Source organism: Mustela lutreola, chromosome 1 (genome assembly GCF_030435805.1).
Source record: "Mustela lutreola isolate mMusLut2 chromosome 1, mMusLut2.pri, whole genome shotgun sequence".
NCBI lineage: Eukaryota > Metazoa > Chordata > Mammalia > Carnivora > Mustelidae > Mustela > Mustela lutreola.
The window spans coordinates 213,252,336-213,269,257 of NC_081290.1; the positions used below are offsets into that span (position 1 = coordinate 213,252,336).

The window sequence follows — 16,922 nt, forward strand, 5'->3', positions numbered from 1 at the left end:
TGTTTATTATCTCCCAGCTAAAGGAACGATCAAACTAGGGACTCGAGGTCTGATCTTTTTTTTTTTTTTTTTTTTTTTTTAAGATTTTATTTATTTATTTGTCAGAGAGAGAGAGAGAGCAAGAGCGAGCACAGGCAGAGTGGCAGGCAGAGTCAGAGGGAGAAGCAGGCTCCCTGCAGAGCAAGGAGCCCGATGCGGGACTCGATCCCAGGACGCTGGGATCATGACCTGAGCCGAAGGCAGCTGCTTAACCAACTGAGCCACCCAGGCGTCTCTCGAGGTCTGATCTTATTCTCAATATTGGCAATACTGCCTCAGCTGTTAAGCTAACTTTGCAATGGTAAAGGAAGATCTGTTCATCTCCGCGACATGTTCTTCAGCCTAACTCATTCCAGATCTTCTCTCATTAAATGCTGTTTTCCATGTATTGTGTCAGAACTGCCGCAGCAGGCCATAAAGACATGAAGCTCAAACCATCATTCCTTAAAACTAAAAGGATGAAAGGTTATATAAAAGTGTTAAAAATAATTTTACCCTCAAGTCTGTTTTTTTCAGTCATCAGATTTGCTTCATTTCTGTGCTTGCCTATCATCTGCTGCATGTGTGTCTTACCAGGTGTAAACTTTTCCACTGCAGGCAACAGAGCTTGAAGAACTTCCTGAGAATCCTGCCTTTGACAATGAACTTGTGATGAGGGAAGTACAGAACTTAAAATATCTCTTTCCTCTTCTTTACCAGTGGTAGATTCTTGTTCCCTGGGGTCCAGCTCTGAAAATGACCCTAAAAATTGAGTTTAATGAAAATACTTAGTGGCTGGGCACTTCCTAAGAGACAAGTTTTGGTAGGGAAGCACAGCAGTATACACTGATGAGGATCTGAGCAATTAAGAAATCTGCTCAGACAGGTTCCCACTGAATGGGAAAATGTGACAATAGCAGGTAATTCTGAAAATATTGGAGAACCATAGAGCATCCCTGTGGGTCTGCAGGCCTGGAACTTACAATAATGTTTAGGGTATCATACTGCCCATTATCCTCTCTCAGGCATCAACAGTTTACTACTGAGATTTAAAGAAACAATCCCTCTCAGCACACTGGGACAAGCTCTCAATGTTTGCTCTTGCCACTGTACTGACCTCGACTGATGCTGGTCTTTCAGTTTATTTACAAACATTCTGACTTTATTACCTGGATCTGTAAGGCTCAGATCCGTGTTTTCGTAACTTAAAAAGCTCCCAGTAGAAACAGTTACTGATGATAACGGCTCATGATAAATCTCTTCTGTTTCAGCCTAAAAATGAAGAGGAATGTAAGACTACAATGTAGGAAGTAACAGCTAGAAAAAAACTCAAATCAGTGACATTAGCAGTTATCAATTCTGAGCTCAGATCAAGTGTAGAAACCTTCATAGTTGTAAAGGTCAGCAGTAAAACCTTTTCATCATTGCTCAGAACTCATTAGTCTCACACACACACACCCACCATCTATCAAGTCCTCAGTTATACTCAGTCACCTTTACACACACATACACACACACACACACACACACACACACCCCTCCAGACATATGCCCTTATTGTTTTAAGTAACTTTTGCTTCTCAGAACTAGAGAGATCATGCATCAGGTAGACTGGAAGGTCTTCTGATGCTCAGATTTGGCTATTTTCATCATTGATCCACTTCAGTAAGAGCAGATCTCAGAGAACACAGACTTCAGTATTTCACAACTTCTATAAACTAAAAGACAACATGAAACCAAACAGCTCTAACAATGGAGGACACATTAAGACACTACTAACATTATCCAGCTTCATAGTTGGACTCAGATATATCTGTTCTTCCTCCACGGCATGATTCTCAGCCATAGCCTCCTTGACCTTTACTGAAATTAGGGGGAGAGGGGGGGTAGTTTAGATTATTACAAGTCAAATTCTTAGCACCAAAGGATATCACTTCTATTTTCCTACAGTTTTTTTTTTTCATATTTTGCTTTGTAGAATTGTCTTAGACCAAAACATTCATTTTATTATTCATTAAAAACATTTCCTAGTCAGCATAATATGCTTTTCCCTGGAAAACTGTACTTATATTCTACGGAAAGAAAATTACCAGTGTGCTGGGAAATGCTTTTGTTATTAAGTGAAGCAAGAATATTCAATCATTAATACAGTATGATCTCAAAATTGAGATCATATTGAGTTGAGAAAAATGCATATAAAAATATATAAAAATTATTTGGCTCAGTTAAGAATTCAGCTATTCTGAGTTTATTTTTCTCTTACTCCAACAGTCAACATTTATGGGAAAGCTGGTCAAAGTATGTAGTTATCTGTGGCTCTGAAACAGAATAAGATTAAAACTGTGCCATCATGGGCGCCTAGGTGGCTCAGTGGGTTAAGGCGCTGCCTTTGGCTCAGGTCATGATCTCAGGGTCCTGGGATCAAGTCCCACATTGGGCTCTCTGCTCAGCAGGGAGCCTGCTTCCCTCTCTCTCTCTCTCTGCCTGCCTCTCTGTCTACTTGTGATCTCTGTCTGTCAAATAAACAAATAAAATCTTTAAAAACAAAAACAAAAAAACAAAAACAAAACCTGTGCCACTAAATATATAAATTAAAATTGTGTTTCATTATCACCATAATTTTATTAAGAGACATCATACACACTAAAAGCATGTTTCTTTTTTTTTTTATGTTTCTTAAACGTTTTTGTAAGAAATGTTTTCTCAAAGACCCAGGACACACACATTAAAATGTATTATTTTGACCTAACTGATATAACCAATAAATCGTTACTTGGGTTCTTCTAAACACACTAAAATTTTCAGTAGAGAAACTAAGATACAGTGAAATTTTATAGTAAGTTGTTATTTTTTCCTAGGCACCTCATTTCAAAACCTAGTTGGGGAGATAAGTTAATCTGGGGCTTACCAATTCATAATCATAACACTATACTGTTATCTGTAACATACCAAGAAGATTCTCCCGGGGGAAGATTTGGGTAGAATAAGCGGTAGAAAATAAAAGTAAGAAAGGAACAAGGTGCTTTCTTTTGGAGAAATGTTGCAGAATTCAGTACAGACGGCCCTGAAAGAGCTGGAAGAGAAACGAGGATCACTGGTTTGGACTCACTGATACAAGGGACCCATTACTGAAAAAGGGAAGTAGCATCATGAAAGCAATGCCTTGAACACAGTCGTCTTCCCATGACACACAAGAATTTCCTGTTTTTCTTCCAAAGCAAAGCACCATTTCCCACCTTCCAACAAAAGGAAAGGGCACAGAGCTTGGAAGTTAGTGATCCCATCATAAAGCTACTAAGAAATCAGGCTGAGTGATGAGGACGTGAATAAAGAGGAAAGGAGGGAACAGAGAAGTAAAGCTGGCACGTTCTTTTCTAAAACAGAAACAATATGAATGTAGGGATGATTACGAGGAAGAGAAAAGCAGTCCCCGGGAACCAGGAGCTGCCCTGGCACAATCAGAGAGGCCTTAGTGTTCTCCTGTTAAATGTGAACAGTTTCACAGAATACCAATAGGAAAGGCTGCTCTGTGCCTATGATGGATCAAGACAAAAATCAGGCAACCAGTACTCACAGCTAAACACAGACAAAATCAGAGTATTATCCAAACCACAAAAATGACCAAGCATCTCCTTATCTTGGCCTGAATTAAGTGAGACAAAAATGTGATTTATATATTTTTAATATGTAAAATATAATTGAGAAAAAAAATTTTTTTTTTTTTCTTAGAGGCATTTTATTTACTGGGCTCTCCTTGGGAGTCTAATTGAGAAAAATTTTTAAAAATTATTTGAGAGAGAGAGAAAGAATCCCTAGCAGATGCTATGCTGAGCAAGGGCCCAACGCAGGACTTGATCCCATGACCCTGAGATCATGACCTGAGCCGAAACCAATAGTCAGACATTTAACTGACTGAGCCATCCAGACACGTCGAGAATGATAATTTCTAATAAAAGCAGTACGTGCTCATTATGATTTTAGAAGGCACCAAAAGTTATAAAGAAGGAAAATTTATCCTTTTCCTACCAGTCATAAGCAACCACTTATTGCACTTTGATGTTTTAATTTCTTGCTTTTTTTTTTTTTTTTTTTTAAATATGAGTAACTTGTTCTTCACTAGTTACAGCTTTCGTAAGCCTCACTTTGTTATTCCCACCTCCTGGATAATTCCAATAATGGAACTGCCCCTGCTTCCTGAAAACATCTAATACTCATAAGCAGCACCCCATTTCCTTGAAGCCTCCCCCAAATCACCTTATTAAGCCCAAATCTTACAGGCAGTTAAGTCCTTTTTAATACCTGTACTGAGACACCTCCCAGTTCCCTGTTGTAAGCATTCTACCTCACAGCAACAAGTCAGGACACTCAGCTCTGTTCAACTATAGGTAAGTTCCTGATCCTCTCTGACCAGAGGACACCAACAGTCCACTGGCTAAATCTAAAAGAATGGTAACAGTTTCATTTTAAATTGTTGGCTCTCTCTTGTCTCTCATTCTATTAAACCATAGTGACAGCTAAAATAAAAAGAAATCTGGTTAGAAAAGGTAACTGCTTAAAAGATACTTTGGAACTGACGCAGTAGTATGAACCAGAACTATGCTTTGTAGGGTAAACAATATTACACATGAAACAGTTTGTTAGGTACTTGCAGAAATTCAAAAGTGAAAAAAAATTTAATGCTGGTTGTATTTGGAAGGCAGGATTAAGTGATTTAAAGTTTTTTCCTTGTAACCCTCTCTTCCAAATATTTTAAAGACAAAGCATGTCATTTAGAATGCCAAGGAATATTTTAAAGATAATATTTAATAATATTAAATATGGACTGTTACAAATAGGCTTAAATACAAAATCTGTAGAGGTTGCCAACGATGAAAACCTCATACCCTCATATACTTCCTATTAGCATTTATTTAGTAAAATAATTTAAAGGCAAAATTACTATTCTCTAAATAAACTTTACTCCCTCATTCAGCTTTTTGTGCAAAGAAATAATACATGTTTTTTTGTAAAAAAGAAAATAAGAACCTATAATACATGAATATATAAAACAGAAAGTGAAACCTAGCCTCCAACAAAGGTAAACCTATACCAACACCTTGGTGATTACCATTCTGGACATTTTTCAATGCATAAAGACAGGTTTTACCCCCTTCATTTAACAAGTCCAGATGCACCATAATGATTCTATTACCAACAGTCACTAAAGTTATTCACCACTTCTCATTACAAAGTGCCACTAAATATCTTCCATCCACACATCCTGTGCACAGCGATTCCACTGTTTATTCTCTATCTCTCACCTGTTTCCTTGGACTCATCATTACAAACGTATTCCTGGGCAATAGGGTCAAGACAACCAAATGCATCACAGTTCAGTGGGCTCCCAAAGAAACTTTGTTCTCGGCTTATTGAAACCCTTAGGGGGTCCCTGTCTTGATAAAAATCTGGTTTACCTGGAAGGAAGAAAAGATGGACTCATTAGATTTTCGCTTACATTTCTACAGTTAGTAGTTAAAACAAAAATGGCAATTTAGATTACAGGCAAAAATCTATGTAGCAAGAAAATAATAACCACTTATCTTTCACACAGTCCTTTAAATTATTTCACTTTGATTTTACTTTTTTTTTTTAAGATTTTATTTATTTATTTAATAGAGATCACAAGTAGGCAGAGAGGCAGGCGGGGGTGAGGGTGGGGGGAAGCAAGCTTCCCACTGAGCAGAGAGCCCGATGCAGAGCTCGATCCTAGGATCTTCAGATCATGACCTGAGCCAAAGGCAGAGGCTTAACCCACTGAGCCACCCAGCGCCTCTGATTTTACTAACTTTTTAATGACAGTCTCATTTCTAACACCAAATAATATTTCAGGATTGAGTAATCACTCTGAAAAAAAAATGCCTGGAGAATTTAACCATTAATAGTATTGTAAGATACAGTCTGTGGTCATAAAGTCAAAAACAGCCACAGCTAATCTGTGGTATAAGAAATCAAAGTAGAGGTTTACCCTGGAGAAACAAAGAGACTGTAATTGGGAGGACACAAGAGGAGGGTTTGTGGAGTTCTCTAAGGTTCTAGTTCTTGACCTGAGTGGTGGCTACCTAGGGGTGGCTATTACAGTGGTAATCACTGAAATAAACACATAGGATTTGTGTACTTCTCTTAATGTTATACTTTGATGCAAAAATAACAGACCAGTAAAGAAACAGAGGAATGGGAGATTCCCCAAAGTAGAAGCTAATCTACTCTGCATAACTGTAGAATCGCTTGGGAATTCAAGGCACCAAGTATTACATAAAGTAAGTGTCACCAGGGAATGGAAGTCAAGGAGACTGTTTAGAAATATCTACTTGGAACAGAGCCATCCCATCTCCTAGGATCCCTGTCCCTCAGCATCATCCCCACAGAAGACTAAAGGTTAATTCTCTGGAGAAACTGAATCCAGTACACTCTGAAAACGGGGCTTGGTGCCAAAAGGAAGCAGTGGTGGAAAGCAGTGAGAATGCCATAAGGTAATTAGGGGTATTCCAGTACGCACCTCAATGCAGATGCTCCCACGTCTGGCTCCACGATAGCAACAACCAGACTTGTTTCAAGATTGGAGGATCTTAAAGAAATTAAACTCTGAACTGCCTTAAGGAAAAGAACTCCAGATACTAACTTGAGGGTACCCAGTGAGACACCCCCTTTTCTAATGAAGTTCAGCAGGAAACAAGGCCCCTGCTTACAGTTTCTAATTAGCCTTCAGCATCCGACTCAAATATGCAAGACATTAGAGAAACGCCTCTGAAAAATGAGAAACAAATAAAAAGGAACAGAAGAATTCAGACAAACTGAGAAAATACAGCAACCCGAACAAACAAAACACTATATACATTCAAAGCAGGTAATACATTACACCCATGAGATAACAGCAGCATGCTATGAAAAAAGAAAAACAAAACAGAACCAGAAAAAGAGCAAACTTTTAGAAACTGCAATTTGATGGTCAAAATGAAAATTGATAAGTTAGAAAAAAATTGAGAAAATTCTTCCAGAAAGAAAAACCAAAAGCAGAAATGAGCTACAGAAGAAACTGGAAGATCAATATGGATGAGTCTTTCTCAACAGGACTTGTCATCGCCTGCCCAAGGAGTCTGTAGCCATTATCTTTTGTTTTACATGCCTCCTACTGCCATGAAATTTTAATAACTACAGATACTGTTTATCTTTTTATGTACACCTATACGTTGATACATAAAGAGTAAGACTTTTTCAACTCCCCAAGAGCCAATTCTTGTCCTATTTGGAAGCAGTAACACCCTTATTAAGAACACATGACAGAGCTCCCCCAACTTTCAAGTGGAAGGTGTTTCACAGAGAAAGTGGTGTGATCTCACCTTCTATTAGAGGTATGTGATAGAAGTATTAGTGTTAGAAGACAGATAGGCAACAGAAACTTCAAGCAAATTAAAAAAAGGAAACGATACAAGAAAGTTTTACAACACTAATTACCTTGGCAGTGAAAAACATTTATACATTAGCATAATGGTAATTTAGCTTAATTTTTCCTAAAATTCATTGCGAAGTCATGTGGTAAATATAAGAAGAAACTCATAAAAGACTTAAAGAGTGGCTGCCTCTGGTAAGGTTAAGGGGTAAGCAGTAGGTAGGAGCATGAAAAAAAGCTGTTTCATGTTATAAACTTTTAGCACTATTTGCCTTTTTTTTTTTTAAAGAATTTTATTTATTTGACAGAGATTACAAGTAGGCAGAGAGGCAGGCAGAGAGAGAGGAGGAAGCAGGACTCCCTGTAGAGCAGAGAGCCCGATGCGGGTCTCGACCCCAGGACCCTGAGATCATGACCCGAGCTGAGCCACCCAGGTGCCCTTCTATTTGTGTTTTAAAACCATTTCCCTGTGGTATTTTTTAAAAAGATTTTACTTATTTATTTGACAGAAAAAGAGTATACAAGTAGGAAAGAGAGGCAGGCAGAGAGAGAGGGGGAAGCAGGTTCCCTATTGAGCAGAAATCCCGATGCAGGGCTCGATCCCAGGACCCTGAGATCATGACCTGAGCCGAAGGCAGAGGCCCAACCCACTGAGCCACCCAGGTTCCCCTGCTTGTGGTATTTTAACTAAAAGTATTACCAAGAAGTATGATAAAGGTTAGGATAAAAGTTCCAAAGGCCCAGGAGAGGGAAGCTTGATAGTTCAGGCCCACTTTACCAGTGAAGGGGCCCTTTATCAGCCCCATCCTGAAGGGAGGAGCAAGATCAGGAAGGGCCTGGCAGGTTGAAGCTGGAGACTCAGACTCAAATTAGACTTACTCCTCCAACTGAACAGAAGCCCAGTGAAGAGTTTCAAACACAGAGATGCAGAGAGAGATTACTCAGAATGTACCATGGGAAAATTAGAGTTCAGCGAGGCTGGAAAGAGGGAGACTTGGGAAGCTATAGTAGCCACTCAAGAAGAAATAATAGGCTGCATTCAGGAGAGGGAGTGGGAACAAGTGGACAGATACCAGAGCTGAACAAAGAGAACTGAGAACTGGTGATTTTTGTTGGGTGTTGGAGAGATAAAGATAAGGGCAGTATCAAGATTTACATCTATTGGGCGCCTGGGTGGCTCAGTGGGTTAAGCCGCTGCCTTCGGCTCAGGTCATGATCTCAGGGTCCTGGGATCGAGTCCCGCATCGGGCTCTCTGCTCAGCAGGGAGCCTGCTTCCCTTCCTCTCTCTCTACCTGCCTCTCCATCTACTTGTGATTTCTCTCTGTCAAATAAATAAATAAAATCTTAAAAAAAAAAAAAAAAAAAAAAAAAAAAAAAAAAGATTTACATCTATGGGGCGCCTGGGTGGCTCAGTGGGTTAAAGCCTCTGCCCTCGACTCAGGTCATGATCTCAGGGTCCTGGGATCCAAGCCCTGCATCGGGCTCTCTGCTCAGCAGGGAGCCTGCCTCCCCCCTCTCTCTGCCTGCCTCTCTGCCTACTTGTGATTTCTGTCTGTTAAATAAATAAATAAAACCTTTATAAAAAAGGGGCGCCTGGGTGGCTCAGGGGGTTAAAGCCTCTGCCTTCAGATCAGGTCATGATCCTGGGGTCCTGGGATCGAGGCCCGCTTCGGGCTCTCTGCTCAGCGGGGAGCCTGCTTCCTTCTCTCTCTGCCTGCCTCTCTGTTTACTTGTGATCTCTCTCTGTCAAATAAATAAATAAAATCTTTAAAAAAAAAAAAAAAAATTTACATCTAAGTACTTGTCCCTGAAAAGAGAGGGCTCAAGGATAAGGAGGTGGTGGTGAAGGGTGAGCTATATGCTATGCAGTTTTCCCTTTTAGGCAAGATGACATTTTTACACTCTCAAACATGACCCATTAAATCACAGGAATAAAACAAACAAACAAAAACATGGGAGTCAATGGTGAGAATTTCCCAGGGCGCATTCTAAATTAGGGAGAGCACTAATTCCCAGAGAGCTGTGGTTTGCCGAAGACAGCTAAATAGAATCTTTCAAAGCTAAGGAAAAAATAAAATCATTGTTACAACTTCCATAAGACGCAATAAGGAAGCAGAAAGGGGACTGATTTTTTCTTTTTTAATTTAAAAGATTTTATTTATTTATTTGACAGAGAGTGACCAAGCAGGCAGAGAGGCAGGCAGAAAGAGAGAGAGGAGGAAGGAGGCTCCCTGCCAAGCAGAAAGCCCGATGCGGGACTCGACCCCAGGACCCTGAGATCATGACCTGAGCCAAAGGCAGCGGCTTAACCAACTGAGCCACACAGGCACCCCAAGGGGACTGATTCTTAAGAGCTACTCTACCTTAAGAGAATCTCTACCTTCCTTAATTCTTTCAAGTCAGAAACAAAGGTATAATATTTTATGGCTTAAGACCAAAGTAGTTGTTAATATTATACTCTTATGTACTTTTCAAGTGACAAAGACAATCTTCCCCCTTAAAAAAAGATGTGCTTTGATAAGTTTCATCATTTGAGTCTGAATTTTAAAAATAATTATGAAATTCAAATAGGGCTATTTACTAAAGATCGCAGGGAGCACTCTTCCTAATAACTGCATCTAGAAGTACAGAGAAGAAATATACTTGTAACTGTCCTTAAAACCAGGATTTTAAGCAATAATTATCCTATAAAAATGTAAGAAAACAGCAGTGAAGGTATTGAAGTAGAAAAGCAACCAAGTGGGGCATGTGGGTGGCTCACTGGGTTAAGCCTCTGCCTTTGGCTAAGGTCATGATTTCAGGGTCCTGGGATCGAGCCTCGCATCAGGCTCTCTGCTCAGTGGGGAGCCTGCTTCCCCCCGCCTCTCTGCCTGCCTCTCTGCCTCCTTGTGATCTCTGTCTCTGTTAAATAAATAAATAAATAAAAAGAAAAAAGAAAATCTTTAAAAAAAAAAAAAAGAAAAGAAAAGAAAGAAAAGGAAAGCAGCCAAGAAGAAAAGAAAATAGAGTTACTCCTAAAGAAACAGTTTAGAAGGCAGACATGAAGCAAGAGTGTCAGAAGCAGAGGATACTGAAGAATTTTTGCCTACAGTAAAAAGATTTTCACTACATATGAGAAAAAACTAGTTACCTAATGCCACATTCACGTCCAAATACTGTTTATGTAAACCATTATTTTCTTTTCACCAATACTCACAGATTGTTTCTTCAAGACAAAAAATTCAGCATTGTGAAAAAATGTAGAAAACTGGCAAACTATTAAAAAAATCTTATTTTATCAAACCGTATTACCTAGTATAGATGTTCTGCCACTTGCTGGTGACTCTACCTCTGGTATAGCACTGAGTTCATGCTGGTTCAAGTCCAATCCACATTTCACTTTTGCTACAGGTGGCTTTGAGGATCTTCTGCCCAGTTCTTTGTCCAGATGCTCACCTATCAAGTAAGTGACAAAGTTGAGCACAGTACCAATCTGTTAACATACTACAAACTTTCCTTCAGCCAGCAGGTTGCTGGAGGTGAAAGCAAAGAATAATCAGGATAGTTACAATAAAAAAAAAAATGGGAGTTATCGTACCACTTTGCTGGACACCACTCTCTTCTGAAAGCAGCTGATGATTATCACCAGAGTTGCTCCTATTCGCAGGACTGATGCCTTCCTGATCAGCCCTTGCTAGGTCTTGGAGAACAGGAAGCCACTCTCTGAGCTTCTGAGTTTCTGTATCACCTTCAGCTGTGGGCTTACTTATCTGAAGAAGTGGGCAATTGAGGGTGGGGATGACACAAGATGAGGGATCATGTGAAGAATTCACCAGATGAATATCACCCTTCTTAAATAAGAACCTCAATTGAATAGTTCCATCAATCACAATATTACAACTTCAGAGATTTTTAAAAATGCGAAATGCCTCTAAAATACAGAAAAGGTGAGACTTCCACTGAAAAGCACCTTTCACAGGGCTTGAACTTAAAAATTTAACCTCCACTGTATCTTCCAGTAAGACATTACACTTTTGTACTCCTCCCTAATTTTCTCTCCCCATTACTTTTTCCTTAAAATGACCAGGAAATCCCTATAACTCAAGTTCTCATGAACCCAACTCAGCCTTCTCTTGAATGTTAAAGGATTTATAGAATTCTATTTAAGCTAAATCATAGACTCAGGAAGTGGCTTTTTAAAATAAAATGGATAGGGGTACCTGGGTGGCTCAGTGGGTTAATCCTCTGCCTTTGGCTCAGGTCATGATCCCAGGGTCCTGGGATAGAGCCCTGCATTGTGCTCTCTGGTCAGCGGGAAGCCTGCTTCCCCTTCTCTCTCTGCCTGCCTCTCTGCCTATTTGTCAAATAAATAAAATATTTAAAAAAAATAAAAAAAACAAAATAAAATGGATAGATTCACATTCAGGAGAATGCACTCATCTCCCCACAGAGAAACTACAAACATCAAGGTGATCCTGCCAGAGTCTTCTCACCAATTCAGTAACAACAGATCTAACTGCCTATTAGCCTAAAATCAAGTCAATTTTAGAACAGACAGTGATATTGTCACTTAAGGAAAAAGGTGGTACTAATTTTGATTCAAATACAAATGTCAACAAAGTGCTATACAGAAAGCACAAGACTTGCTACCTGCATAGAAGAAATTCTGCTAATTATTTTGCAATTTAAATAAAAAAAAAAGATTTATTTTTTTTCGATAGAGGTCACGAGTGGGAGGGAGGGGCAGTGGGAGCAGACTCCCCACTGAACAGGGGGCCGACAGGGGACTCGAACCCAGGACCCTGGAATCATGATCTGAGCTGAACACAGATGCTTAACCGACTGAGCCACGTACTTGCCCCTGCAATTTAATCTTAGGGCAAGCTCAAAGCCCTTTATAATAAAACTTCAAATGACAACCTGCGTTTTTAACAGCATTTGCATTTGGCTATGTCAAACTAAGGCTGAAATCAGCTGGGCTTCAAACAACTACTAACCTTATGAACACCATGCAAGGTAGAATCAACTTTAGTGTTTTAATTTCTACATTGTTTAAGGTAGAAAATTAAAGCAGTTGAGGTCAAACCATTTATTCTCAGTAACTGAGAATTTATTTAGGACCGAAATTTAAGAAAATTTCTAGCTTGTCTGAGTAGGGTTACCGCCATCAATTTAATTTCTAGGTATTCAAGTTTCATACATACCTGACTATATTTAAAGAAATCCCTCAAAGTCTCTTGATGTTTCTGTACCTGCTGCTGCAGTGTTGTCTGTCTCTGTACAAGCAATTCTTCTTGGGCTTTGTGGCTATAATGCAGAACTTTCTTTTGTAGATCCAACTGCTTCTGAAGTCCTAGGTTATCTTGCAGAGTTAAGACAGGTTGTGAAAAACACACAAGTCTATCTTGAAGTCTGGGGGTCATGGAATTGCTTGAGAGAGCTGCCTGTTCATTCTTAGATGAATACAATTCATCATGGTTTTTAGATTTAACTTCAGCAAAAGGGAGTGGAATAAATGGATGCTTCTTTTCTGTGGGTAAAAACAAATAGGGAATAGGATGCTCGCAAGATTCACTTGCAGTCAATTTTGTTTGATTGTTTAACAGTTCTTCCTGGCCCTTCTCATTAGAATGCACCACTTCCCTCTCGAAGTCCAACCGTGCTGCCAAAATACCCTGTGAAGGCAGAACAGGCGGTGATGGACTCGGAAGTCTATCCTGGGATGCTGAGATCTTGGAGTGACTTGAGGCAACAGTACTGTCACTTTTGGTTGTAAGAGGCTTTTGGATTCTTTCAGAGTCAGCAACAGGTGGTGCTACCTGGGATACCGATGAAGAGCTAATCTGCTCAGAGGATACCCTTTTCTCCAATTTACTTAGTCTTTGCAAAATTAATTCTTCTTGGACTTCCTGTCTAGATCGAATGGCTTTTCTTTGTATTTCTAACTGCTCCTGAAGTACTTTCAAATCACCATGGGGAAGCTGGACAAAATGCTCAGAAGATAACTTCTCCTCAAATTCATATTGTCTGGGCAAAACCAAGTATTTCTGGGGTTTTTTGCCACACGGAAGAGAATTGCTTTGTGCATGCAAGTGTTCTTGCTGAAGTGCAATCAAGTGATCTTGTTCAGGTAAAACAGGCTGTGATAAACCGAAAAGCCTATCAGGCAGACCCGGTTTCTCAGAATGTCTTGAGGAAGCTGTATTATCACTCGTAGTTGAACAAGGTTCTTGGGTTCTCCCAGATTCACTAAGAGGTAATGAAGCAAGCGAATGCTGTACAACAGGGGGTGAGAAGGAAGAGGAGCCAACATGCTCAGGAGATCTTCCTTGCTTCCACTCACTCTGTTTGTGCAGAAGTAATTCTTCCTGAGCTTCCTGTCTAGACTGAATGATAGCTTCTCTCTGTGTAGCTAACCTTTCCCCGAGCGCCTTCAAATTATCTTGCTGAGGCCGAATAAGCTGTGATATCCTCCAAAGCCTATCCTGCAACTGTGGGATCTGAAGATGGCTTGAAAGACTTTTGCTGTCACTCTCAGTTGAAGGAGGCTCCTGGGTTGTACCAGACTCAGCAGAAGGTAACGAAGTAAATGAAGGCTGCCCTACCTGGGGCTCGAATGAGGAGTCAGTTTGTTCCAAAGATACCTTTCCTTGGCTTTTCTGGCTGAAGTGAAGGGCCGCCTTCTCTGTGTCCAGCCATTCTTGGTGTTCCTCCAAGTTATCTTGCAGAGGTAGTGTAGGCTGTAAAAATCCCAGACATCTTTCCTGAAACCTCGGGATCGTAGAAGAGCTTAAGGGAACTGCACTGTCACTCTTGCCTGGCATAAACTCCTGGCATCTTTCAGACTCAGCTACCTGGGACAGGGATATAGAGGTGCTAGTCTGTTCAGAAGAAACCGTTTTCTCTAATTCATGTGGTTTGTGTACAAATTCCCGAGTTTCTTGTTCAGCACCAAGCATTACCCTGTGTGTATGCGACTGTTCTTGGAGTGCTGTCAAATTTTCTTGCCTTGGCAGGTTATGCTGTGGAAAACTGTGAGGCCCATCCTGAGATGCTGGGATTACCGGATGACTAGAGGGAATAACACTCTCCTTTTCAGATAAATCAAAGTTCTCAATTCTTCTAGGTTCAGTTTTAGCAGAAGCTTGTGAAGCAACTAAACATGGAGCAGCCGCTGGTGGAAGTGAAGAACCCATTTGCCCAGACTCATCCAAATCCCTCTGTCTATGCAGAAGCAATTCTGCCTGGACTTCCTGCCTGGCCTGAAGGGCATTGCTCTGTGTAGTCACCTGTTCTCGGAGCAACTGCAAACTATCATGCAAAGGGAAGAACTGCTGTAGGAAACTCAAAGACCCATCCCGAGATTTCTGGTTTTCAGACTGGCTTGAGAGAAGACCCTTCACGCTCTCAGATGAATACTGCAGCTGGATCTTTCCAGTGCAAGTAGAAGGAAGTGAAGTAAATGTATGCTGAGCTACCTGCGAAGGGAGAGAAGGGGGCGCAGTCTGTTCAGACCATATTCTTCCACCCAATTCACTCTGTTTATGTACACATGACACCTCTTGGGCTTCTCGCCTAGCCTGAAGGCTGTCCCTCTGAATATGAAACTGTTCTTGGAGAAAGTTAAAATTATCTGGCTGTGATAAGATAGGTTGTGAAAAACTCCAAAGCCTATCCGGAAGTTGTGGGACCCCAAGATGGCCTAAGGGAACTGCAGTATCATCCCTGGTTGGAAAAGATTCCTGGATGCTCCCCGATTCAGCTCTGGCAGAAGGCAATGTAGAGAATGAATCCAGAGATACTAATGGAAGGGAGACAGAGAGGCCAGTTTGTCCTTCCAATTCTTTCTGTTTGTACAAAAGCAATCGTTCCTGAGCTTCCTGTCTTGACCGAAGAACCTCCTTCTGTAGGTCTAACTGTTCTTGGAGAGCCTTCAAATTACCCAGGTGGGCTGTGATATTTTCTGAGGTTGGCAAAGACTTACCCTGCATGTGGCTGATTACAGAAGGACTTATAGAAACTGTACTGTTGTTCCTGGCTACAAAGGATTCCTGGATTTTTCCAGATTCAACTGTAGCAGGCAGAGAACTAAAAGCATGCTCAGCTGCCGCTGGCTGGAATGAAGAACGTTTAGTTAGCTTGGAGGGTATACTTTCCTTGTTCTCTGAGAACCTCTGCTGGGGATCTAAAGTTTGAGAAGTTGTTGCCCGAGATATTTCAGCTATTTCTTTAGGATCCTGTATTATTAGCAGCCTATCATGTGACAAAGGCTTTGAAAGTATATGAGAATCTTTATGAACCAATTTATAGCCTCTCTGTTGTACTTCACTCCGTGAGAACTGCTTAGGCTGTTCCTTTGATTCCAAAGACTGCTTGGCTTTTAAAACATCTGAATTGATTACCATGTCTATTTCTACCTGTCTTTGTGGAAAGAGACTTTGTCTTGGAATCTGAAAATGATCTTCTTCTGATCTGGAGATCTGTATGGATGGTACAGGCAGATATTTGTTAGGACTCAACTTGGGTCTCTGACCTTGATCCCAATGCTCTGATATAACAGTGGGTCTCTCAGTATTCTGTGGCAGTACTGATTTAACAGAATCAGATGTCAGTGAAGTGGCTAACCCAGATGAGTACTTTCCTTTTAACATAGTCTGATATTCAAGTAATCGTTTCCTGGCTGTTTCAACAGACTGTCTGTGAAACCTAAAACAAACACAAAAAAACAAACATTACTTTTTCTTTCTTTCTTTTTTTTTTTTTTAAAAAGATTTTATTATTTGACAGAGAGAGAGCACAAGTAGGCAGAGAGGCAGAGAAAGAGAGACAGAGAGAGAAGCAGGTCCCCTACTGAGCAGCAAGCCCGATGTGGGACTCGATCCCAGGACCCCGGGATCATGACCTGAGCCGAAGGCAGAGGCTTACCCCACTGAGCCACCCAGGCGCCCAACATTATTCTTGCTTGATGAAAAAAATGCTCTATATTCTCATCTACACATTAAATTTAACAAAGAGCAATTTAGAGATGGTCATTATCATGATGAAAACAGGGTAACATTCATATTGACCTTTGGGAAACCTATATACTGTAGTTCTAAGGGAATCCTGATTGGATCTTCATATAAACCAAATAATAAACCCTGAAGAGGCAGCCACACAGTATATCACATACAAATTGTAACCTAGTTAATACCTGTTCTGCTGTAAAAGCTGATGTTGATAGTTATGAATCATCTGCCTATGATTATCTTCATCATAAGTTACCGTGCATGGTGCTGGAGCAGTGCCAACCTAATAAAAGACAAAGCTGCTAATTAAAAGGCAAATCCAGAAACAAGTACTAAAGTATTTTATATACACTGAAGTTCTACAATGTAACTTTTATATAACTTTATTTTTCATAAAAAAAGACTGGCATTTCCGTTATTAAGAAATGAAGTAACCCACTATTCTCCTTGAGTACCATGTCCAAGAGCTCAAAATACACATTACTTATAA

At 40.3% G+C, this 16,922-nt stretch overlaps 1 protein-coding gene and 2 non-coding genes across 10 annotated transcripts in view; all 3 read right to left on the reverse strand.

The window, feature by feature from the left end:
- CEP295 (centrosomal protein 295) overlaps nucleotides 1-16,922 on the reverse strand; it is a 53,609-nt gene that overhangs the window by 6,155 nt on the left and 30,532 nt on the right. For 7 of the 8 annotated variants that reach the window (XR_009356868.1, XM_059186444.1, XM_059186457.1 and 4 more), the window contains 8 exons: nucleotides 16,618-16,715; nucleotides 12,629-16,130; nucleotides 11,023-11,194; nucleotides 10,737-10,880; nucleotides 5,319-5,471; nucleotides 1,799-1,881; nucleotides 1,188-1,290; nucleotides 535-780 (listed from right to left, as the gene is read on the reverse strand). Coding sequence is in view for 7 of the 8 variants with exons in the window: in XM_059186444.1 (XP_059042427.1) it covers nucleotides 535-780; nucleotides 1,188-1,290; nucleotides 1,799-1,881; nucleotides 5,319-5,471; nucleotides 10,737-10,880; nucleotides 11,023-11,194; nucleotides 12,629-16,130; nucleotides 16,618-16,715 (4,501 nt within the window). In the remaining variant the exon portion in view is untranslated. The remainder of the gene's footprint in view (nucleotides 1-534; nucleotides 781-1,187; nucleotides 1,291-1,798; nucleotides 1,882-5,318; nucleotides 5,472-10,736; nucleotides 10,881-11,022; nucleotides 11,195-12,628; nucleotides 16,131-16,617; nucleotides 16,716-16,922) is intronic. The other variant, XM_059186449.1, reaches the window with a different exon arrangement.
- LOC131823036 (small nucleolar RNA U2-30) lies at nucleotides 1,379-1,448 on the reverse strand. Its single transcript, XR_009350484.1, has one exon. It is a non-coding gene; the product is annotated as a small nucleolar RNA U2-30 (small nucleolar RNA).
- LOC131823038 (small nucleolar RNA U2-19) lies at nucleotides 1,597-1,676 on the reverse strand. Its single transcript, XR_009350486.1, has one exon. It is a non-coding gene; the product is annotated as a small nucleolar RNA U2-19 (small nucleolar RNA).